The 9,837-nt window shown below is 46.4% G+C and overlaps 1 protein-coding gene across 1 annotated transcript; it reads left to right on the top strand.

The window, feature by feature from the left end:
- Positions 1 to 8,773: 8,773 nt before the first annotated feature.
- On the top strand, positions 8,774 to 9,403 carry LOC135828730 (tigger transposable element-derived protein 6-like). Its single transcript, XM_065341153.1, has one exon. It carries the CDS (start codon positions 8,774 to 8,776, stop codon positions 9,401 to 9,403), a length of 630 nt encoding a protein of 209 aa, XP_065197225.1.
- The last annotated feature ends 434 nt before the right edge of the window (positions 9,404 to 9,837 follow it).

Below are 9,837 nucleotides of genomic sequence, written 5' to 3'. Positions count from 1 at the left end.
ATAGTTATTACACAGTATAAGTAGTACAGGAATGATCTGTAGTGCATTTTTAGTAAACACTTTCGTGAGATCCGTGCGCGCGTGCAATATGTGTGTGTGTGTGTGTTTTTTCTCCTCCAGTCATTTTTTAAAATCTTTTTCTCTCTTTTTTTCTCTCCGCGAGGACGCGGGATTTTTTTCATGGAGAGGTGGTATGTTAGGTACCTCCTCCCGTACCTTTTCTAGCTGGCCTGCAAGCACTTGCGTACTCACCTTTTGTCTCCTTTTGTTCCGTTGGCCTGGGTAGCTACTTGCGCGCCCATATTTGCCATTGCTACCCAGGCCCTTTATCTTGCCGTTCAGACTTGATCTCTTCCTCTCTTTTCTCACTCTTCAATGTAGTCGTTTCGTTCGTCTTGGTCTCTTGTCACGTCGTCTATAATAAATGTCGTTCCCCCAACCTACCTGTTCCCGTTGTAATGTCTGGATAATGTGTCGTCAGTCGTCCTGTTTCGAACTCAACAATAGTAACACTTACTCCCAAAGAGTCCAAGCTGTAATCTACCTGGGAACGGTAGTTTGATTCAACGACAAACTCCAGCACCCCAGCAATTCAGTTGATTTCCGCACCGCTCACGAGACAAGATCATGAAGATGCTACAATATGCAATGGAACTGAAAGGAAATCTTATGCCAAACATCCACGGAGGAATCTCCTTCTGATGTTGCTTGACCATTCTTTCAATTGACAACTGATAACCATCAGAAGATGTTCGTGTACTGCATGATGTACGAGATCTCCAAATAGGTTTGTTGTTCTGGAAATGCGTAGGGGTACCTGGCATAAGTAGGATATGACCCTCCTAGTCGGGTTATACCGTACCCTCATAATTATAAATCCCTCCTGCTATCGCAGTCGGGATTTATATTCAGCCGGTATAACCCTCTGACTCGGGTTATATCCTCTACGTAATAATATTGTACGATTCTGCTTGCGTACGCTCTTGGTGGCCATATTTCATCGTCACGCAGCTCCCCACAAAGTACAAATTGTAGTAAAAGCAATTACGTACTATTACGTATGGTAATATGCAGACACATACAACTAGTAGTCACACAAAGTATCTATAATAAGCACACGTACTAGTAGTACATAAGCAGGCTATCTTTATCCTTTTACGCTTGGTCTGATTACCTGCATACATGACTTACACGGCATGGTCACTTGCACCAGTAACAATGTACATAATTCCACACTGCCTTTATCATCAACAACAGTTCCTGTTAACGCTCAAGAGAGCATGTCTGAGAATACCAAAGTATGTGTGCAAGTGGATCTCTCCGATTTCGCTCAAAATTTGCAGGTAGGTTCCCTTTGGGGTGTGCATCGGTTGTGCAAAGCCCTTGAAAGAGTTTCTGAAGGGAACCTTGACATTTGCATACCCCTCAAAAATGGCCGAAATATCACATTATTTATGGGTCTAGAAACGAGTCACGCCACAGCGTATCCCAACAAGCTATGAACAAAACTCCATCAAGCCAACATTGCCTCACCTTAGAAGAGTTCCTGGAGCAGTACCGCTTAGCCACGCAAGGATCCCAGAAGACGAGGTCCATCACCCCCTGACGCCACAAATGATCTTCTTGAAAATAGCCAATTTCCAAGCGCTGGCAAAACAGCCAGCTACGTCCTCAATTGGCCAGAACTATACACCGGCAGATAGTAAAACACCTCTTCTAGCGCTGAGGACATGTCCCCCATCTTCCTTTTGGGGTTTTCTTGAAATAAACTTTTTTGAATTTTTCCACTCGACCATGCTGAAATACGGCCAAAGTCATACCTGCGCAGGAAAGCTCGCCCCTCCGCGACGTCTCCTCAGCAATTTCTACTCCAACACTACTCCCAAGGCCGCAGAACAAAGTGTATTGTTGACTCTGACAAGGAAAAGCAGCGGTGATCACTTGTCACTCCAAACGACAAGCTTCTCCTTGCACCACCAATAATTTTTTGTGCGACTGTTGATGCAAAAGTGACTGAAGTCCTGAGCGCAGTGTGCCCGGGCCGTGTCATCTCCCGGTATTGTACTACTCCCTGGTTCGAAGGGTGAATCATTGGTTGCATGCCGTGTGACGTAGGCGGAACACCGAAAAATCAAGCGCAAATTATAACTTGGCGGTAACGACCCAATACCACCCGACATGGCCAAATTTCCGATTTCGCTAAAAGTTGGCTCCTACTGTCCCTAGGTGGGCCTCATTCACTGACTCTTAGGGCAAGTGCCGGCGAGGTGATTTTCTGAGTTGCAAGGGCGGCAAGTTGGTGCCTGTTCCTCGTGCTTCACGTGGAAGGTATTGCCTTCGGTTGTCTGCACGAATGTTGGCACCTGCATACAGCCGTTGTTCAGGCAAACAGTTATGAAGCGTACGCCTGTTCCGACAAATACACCCGACTTTGTGCGGGTACGGCCGTGGCAAATAGTGCCTTCTACCGTACCGTATTTCGTGAGTGCATGAATGACTGCGGCATCGGAGATCCAAATCGGGATGTCCAAGATGTGCAGTTGCAGTGAGGAAGTGAAACAATGGCGGACAGCAATGAAAGATTTGCCAAGAAAGAGACGAAGTTCAACAATGGTTTTGGTAGTGGTCTGGCTAAAAAAAATTGCCTTGCAGGTAGACCCAGTAATCTGCCCGGAGGCGACGTCATCTTACCCCTGGTTTATAAGGGTGTCCGCATTTTCCACGATTTTCTGGCCTGTGAGGCCGTCGACAAATATCACAGTATTGACCTTCAGCCTCCACAATTCAGCCTCCACAGTGGCTCTGGAGACTGACGCTTTGAGCTGCCTGGCGGTGCGGAGTTATCCATGAAAGGCAGGTAAATACTAGTAAGAATATAATTTTGAAAGGATTGGGAGAACTTCATATTCAAAGGATCAGTCGGGGAAGTGAACTGCCTGAAAAGAGAAAAAAACACCAGACCCACCAGGACTCGAACCTGGGATCCTGCTTGTCATGAGCAATGCTCTAACCACTGAGCTATGGGACCAGGCTGAACCTAGAAGGCGCTGACAAGTTTTTCACTCCAAAGGCAGCTCACAACACGTGCCACACATACTGATGGCACTTGGGTCTTTTTCCCTCCCCCAGGGGACCAACCACGGTCAGTTTCTGGAAACTACCAGAGGTGAAAGAAAGTGATTAAATTTTGAAAGGATTGGGAGAACTTCATATTCAAAGGATCAGTCGGGGAAGTGAACTGCCTGAAAAGAGAAAAAAACGCCAGACCCACCAGGACTCGAACCTGGGACCCTGCTTGTCATGAGCAATGCTCTAACCACTGAGCTATGGGACCAGGCTGAACCTAGAAGGCGGTGACAAGTTTTTCACTCCAAAGGCAGCTCACAACACATGCCACACATACTGATGGCACTTGGGTCTTTTTCCCTCCCCCAGGGGACCAACCACGGTCAGTTTCTGGAAACTACCAGAGGTGAAAGAAAGTGATTAAATTTTGAAAGGATTGGGAGAACTTCATATTCAAAGGATCAGTCGGGGAAGTGAACTGCCTGAAAAGAGAAAAAAACGCTTAGACGCTTGGTTAGAGCATTGCTCATGACAATCAGGGCCCCAGGTTCGAGTCCTGGTGGGTCTGGCGTTTTTTTCTCTTTTCAGGCAGTTCACTTCCCCGACTGATCCTTTGAATATGAAGTTCTCCCAATCCTTTCAAAATTTAATCACTTTCTTTCACCTCTGGTAGTTTCCAGAAACTGACCGTGGTTGGTCCCCTCGGGGAGGGAAAAAGACCCAAGTGCCATCAGTATGTGTGGCACGTGTTGTGAGCTGCCTTTGGAGTGAAAAACTTGTCAGCGCCTTCTAGGTTCAGCCTGGTCCCATAGCTCAGAAGAATATAATTATTGATAATATGCCTCGAGGGGGGGGGGGGGGGGAGGAGTAGTCACGACACTCAGAGCTTCAAAACTTGCTTCCTACTCCTGGCGAGTTTTTGACATGATGCCAAGAAAAGTACCTTTTTGCATGATACGTTCACACTATCACGCAGTATTCTTATCTGTACATGGAAGCACCAATACCCGACCAACCATAACCAAAACAAACAATACCCGACCCAAGATAAACAGAACAAACATGAAATACTAGAAACACTCATCAAGCCTCTTTTTGCCCTTTGATCTCTGTTGTTAGTTTGTCTACGGCCTACAGATCCAGCTTATGGGTCTTACAGCAACGGTGTATTCTACCAACAAGAATTTCTGAATACGCTGACTTTGACATGTAAACAGGGATATGGAGTTCATGGTAACCCGAAGGTGACTTGCATCACAGCACCTTTCACTACTAGCCCACTACCTACATGCGGTAAGCTTTCTTGTGTGGTTTTCAGATTGCAAAATCAGTGTTACAACAGTATCCCGTGAGCTTGTTCCCAGCAACTGACTGATTTGGGTGCATGTGTGTTAATTTCATTGTTTGTGAAAAATACATATTACAATCGGACGTGCTTCAAATAGACCACATCGGCATTCCATTTGTAACCATCCGCCTCGGTGTGGATAGAGCTAAATCATATTCACTGATGAGACCTTAGTGGTCGAAACAGCGTTGAAAATCGGCTTTCGGTATGAACGTCCATTCAAACAGAACTTCGCCCTGAGGAGTGTATAATCAGTTTAAACGCTAGTATGAACATTGATGAAGCAATTCCACCTCCTCCATATGCGCTCTCTGGCCGACAATGACATCAGCAACATGACTCCAAGTTGTATATACTGCCAGATATAATTTCCTCCAGGCAGCATTGTTTGAATCACTAAGGTCTGATCAGTCGAGATTGAGAATAAAGAATGGCTAGCATTAATTTGAAGTCACATATTTATACATAGAATGAAGCGAAGAATTGTGATCCCGCGCTTGGAGATACGAGACGGGCTAAGACGGGCTAGGTGCTTACACATGGTGCAAAATGACACTCCTACATGCCATTAGTGTACTGCGGGCATCATTGATACTTACGCAACAGATTCTAGCACTCTGAGATACAACAATGTAGCATACTGAAACAAACGGGGAGACAGTTCAGACTTTTGCGCTCCAACACAGTACTGCAAGTACGCAAGACGCCCCTGGGGCATTTTCTCCGTCAACTCACTCACCACCATACAGAACTGTGAGCGCATGATCGGGCGAAAAATCTGCTGTTGTCTCCATTGTATAATTACGGTTCTCATATGGTGTCACCCTTTGAGTACATAAAACACCAGTATGTAAACTGAGAAGAAGTAGCGACGACCCGGCCGATATGGAATCCAATACACCACACCACCACATTGCACTCTTGGCCGATCCAAACTCTGCACTTAAATTGATATCAACAATAGGGAGGTTCCGGAGTACGATTTTTCGTGCCAAAATCCGTGGAGGCGCTACGGATTTTTTATACGTCGTTTTCGAGCAGTGAAAAGTTCCGGGGCACGGAACTTATGTGTTTGCCGTCATTGCCTAGGTTACGATCGCAAACACGTCACATTCCCGCGCTATGCCTTTTTATTTTGAAAATTAGTACCGAAATCAAAACTTCCCGCGAAAAATCGATGTTTCTCGTACCAAATTTGTACGCGAAAAATCTTTCTGCACCCGATGACGCAAAATCTCCATACGAAACATGGTTCGTATGAAAGCCAGTCCACACGGATTCTCCGTGCCGAAAAATCGTATGGAGCACGCCTGGAAAAAATCCGTACCGCCCATACGGATTTTGGCACGGAAAATCGTACCCCGGAACCTCTCTATTGACCCTCTAGACAGCTGTTTTGCTCCTCCTGAGCTCATGAGTGGAGGCATGATGTTGAATGAAAGCATAATAAGAATAGACTGATCTTTACACGTCTACATTGGCGCAATTGCGCTCATTCGGCAAAGAAACGTGGCATATCCTAGTGACAAAAGTGATAAAAAGTGATAGTAGATACAAATCTGAAATCCCCTGGCGAAACGTGGTCTATACCACTGTTTACAGGTCCGGATACAACATAATCCGTTATAACATAAAACTTGTTATAACGAGTCTTTGTGCTGGCCCCGGGAAGCATCTCCTTCATTATAACATAACTTGTCCAATGGAGAAATAAGAAGTTAGAGTGAGGAACAAAGGGAAGGTCTTCGTGCAGCGTCGTAACATCAAATACCCACAACAATTTCACCAATCTGTATAGGTTACTCAAATGCACAACATCGACAGCTAGTTCAGTCTAGGGTACACCGTATGCACTCAACCACAGTACGCTACCAGCACACTCCAGATGAAGCGGCTATGTCTGCAACGCGTGGGCACGGAAGAGGAAATAGTGTTGTAAGATAAGTTCTTTCCATTGAGGTTTTGTTAGTTGTCGTCTGAGATACGACAATTGTACGTCCGTTCAAATACGGTCCAGTGAACACGCGGAAACAAAAGGAGTGCGTAATAATTCAACGAAGTTTGACGAAAAGGCTGCTGCTGAACGGACCAAAACATACTTTGCTCACCTCAAATAAACGTCTAAGTGACGGAGTCGAGTGCAAACAGAGATCGAGTGAACCAAGCTGCACTTCAAACTGACAAGGACAAATTGTCCTAGCTCTAGGCGCTATGCGCATATGCAGCATGAGGCTTGTGCCAAAAAGTTGTGAGTGTGACACACCTCCGACCTGCACCTGTGATCTACCATGTGTACGGTGGATACCTGAAAGGGGCCATGAAAAGCCAGTGGATAGTGCATAGGTTACGGGTCGGGACGAGCATGAGTCCATGTACGGAGCACTGTGCCCGCGCTGGGTAGAGATAGACTCCCCCGCGGGCACACAACATGGATCGATCGTGGACTTTGTTCGTCAACCAAGGCGAGTATCAGTCCGTTCAGGGGGCCTTGAACTAGAAAATATTGATCCGGGTTTTGTTTTGGGTTGGTCTGTAGGTTTGGATCCATGAAGGAAGCCATCAAATTTGATGTTTCTCAATCAAGACGCAGATCATCAAACTGCATCGTACAGATCTAGTGGGGATGTACGTCGGTCCATCCCGCGTGTCTTACGAATACGAAAACACTATCCATCGGCTTCCTCGCGTACTCGCTGGATTCATGCAGAGCGCCTGCAAATGCGAATGCAATTTGATGATCCTCGACCAGGACACAGATAATCAAACTAGGGATGTACGTCGATCCATCTTAGGTGTCTTGATCAACAGAAGTAACACCAATGGCAGCACGATCATCCATCGGCTTCCTCGCGTACTCGCTGGATTCACGCAGAGCGCCTGAAAAAGGAGAATTATTTTCAGTGCGCTCTGTGTGGATCCGGGTGTGCTGTTGAAAAGGTGAAAAGTAAAATCTTTCTACAGTCCGTTTCAAAAAGATTTGCAATCCTGGCGATCGCCCGCGGAGTTTGGCGTCTTACCGTATGAGCACTCGAGCGCTGCCTGGAAAAACTCACTTTGAACTCGAAGAAATATTCCGCGCGAAAGCAGGAAAAATGACAACTCACTCAGGTTGATACAGTCATGTACGTCTGGTTTACAACAAACGAGTTCTTCCTCGTATCGATAATGGAGTCAGAGAGGACATGTCGAAACAAAAGTGTTGTAAATGTTGACGAGCGGCATGGGTTCCAATTGGTTTTGTGACCAAAATAGTTTCTTTGAGCTGCGATGCAATTTACTCACCGTGTGACGAAAACGACATCGACACGGACTCATTCCCAAGGCCATGACTTGGCAAAGCTATCCGTGTGACTTCGACATTTTGAGAAAAGCAGACGCTTGTGAACGCTGATAGAAGACGGCGTTGACTGCTAAATTCAAATAAATTGGCGATCTTGAAATACTAAAATAAATCTCAAAAAGCTACAGCGCGATGACTTCCATTATAATTCACTCACACCATTGCAGTGTTGTGGGTGTGTTCACATGGCGTGAGCCAGTCAAGTGTCAGTCAGTTCGGCAGGAAGCGCGAGCTCCAACAACAAGTCGTTTGGTGCAGCCATCTTCTTTGTCTTGTACCAGCTTGATCAAAACAATGAAAAAAAGTTTGACTTGAGGATAGGTGGGGATTTGAACTCACAACTTCATGGTCGGTCAGCAGACAGCATTCATAACCATGATAACCACAAGGCCAAAAAGGAAAGGATAAATCGTGGGTTTTGATAAAAAATCTATACTGGTTTCCTGGGCAAATTGTAAACCATGGGAAAAGGCCGGAAACCTGGCCGAAATTCTAACTCCTTAACGGTTGGTCCAATTGTTCCGAAACCTTCACAGAACAATTTGCCGTGTCCTAACAAGCCATTCTATGTACTTTGTTGTCCAAATTTCCCTTATCTTCATACTTTTTAAGACCCAAACCTGATTGTAAATCTTTTTGAAACAGACTATAGTCATAATCGTTTCTAACGTTTGGGAGTGTAGTTGTCCTAAAAGAAGAAATAGAAAAGCCGGTCAGGTGTAGCTCGAGTGGTCATGTCGAAGTCTTCAAGTGCAAAGGCAACGCGAGGTGCGCTTTCTCTCAAAGAGAAATACGAGATCGTGCAGATGCAAGAAAGAGGATTGAAAGCGGCGAGCATCGCTCGTACCGTCCGTCGCCCGGCTTAAACTATCTACACCGTGCTAAAACAAAAGGATGCAATCAAGCGTGCATACCTTGGCGGCGAGCGGTCTTCGTCTGCACAGCGCGTAAGGCAGTCTCGCTGGCCGGAGCTAGATGCAGCTCTGCGAGATGTGCTCGCTCGCGCTAGAGCTGCGAATATGGATGTGACAGATGACATCCTGACGACGGAAGCGGAGAGGCTTGCAAGACAGCTGGGGATTTCTAGCGAGGATTTCTCAGCGAGCCATGGCTTCATAAGTCGCTTCAAGGCACGGCACCAAGTCTCGCTGAGGACGAAAGCTGGAGAGGGGAGAGAAGCTGCAGCTGATCACAACATCGATCAATGGCTCCACGATGTTCTCCCAACATTAATTGAAGGGTATGAACCCAAGAATATTTTCAATGCGGACGAAACGGCATTGTTTTACCGGCTCCTTCCTCATCACACTCTTGCATTCCGCGGAGAGAAGTGCCAGGGCGGGAAGAAAAAGAAGGAGAGGCTGAGTGTATTGTTAGCCGCCAATATGGATGGTTCGGAGAAGCTGGTGCCACTGGTTATTGGGCATTACAAGAACCCAAGGTGCTTCAAGAATGCCAGATCCTTGCCAGTGACGTACAAGCACCCGAAGAACGCATGGATGACAGGGGCATTGTTCAAAGAGTGGCTGATGAATTTCAACCAGGAAATGGCCAAGATGAAACGGAAAGTGCTCCTTTTCTTGGACAACTGCTCGGCCCACTCAGCTGCAACCCTGACTGCGAATTTCTCGCATTTAACAATCCATTAATTCCCTCCGAACTCAACATCCAGGAGCCAGCCGATGGATCAAGGCGTGATTCGCAGCATGAAAGCAGCTTACCGTACCAAGCTTCTGCGGCGCATAGTGGATGCCTTTGATTCCGGCAAACCCACAGATGAGGCAAAGAAGGTCAATGTTCTGGAGGCCATTTTCATGCTGCATACAGCCTGGCAGAGAGTCACGCCCACGACTATAGCAAATTGTTTCCGACATGCCAAGTTTCATGATGAATCGCTTGGCCAGACTGAGTCCTTGGCGAATTCGAACATGCCAAATGGCGACGAAGATGGCCTGCTAGCCATGACTGAAGCATGGGATAGCGTAGCTAACCAGACTCGTGACAAAGAGGATTACTCTTTGCTAGAATATCTTGACATTGACGAGGGCATTGCAACTGAGGCTCCTGCGGCTTTAGACATTGC

The sequence above is a fragment of the Sycon ciliatum genome, chromosome 12 (assembly GCF_964019385.1).
Source record: "Sycon ciliatum chromosome 12, ocSycCili1.1, whole genome shotgun sequence".
NCBI classification, from domain to species: domain Eukaryota; kingdom Metazoa; phylum Porifera; class Calcarea; order Leucosolenida; family Sycettidae; genus Sycon; species Sycon ciliatum.
This window is presented reverse-complemented; position numbering and strand designations above follow the sequence as displayed.

What these genes read in the sequence shown, in the direction of transcription:
- LOC135828730 (XM_065341153.1), top strand. Translation starts at nt 8,774, where the DNA reads ATGGATGTGACAGATGACATCCTGACGACGGAAGCGGAGAGGCTTGCA.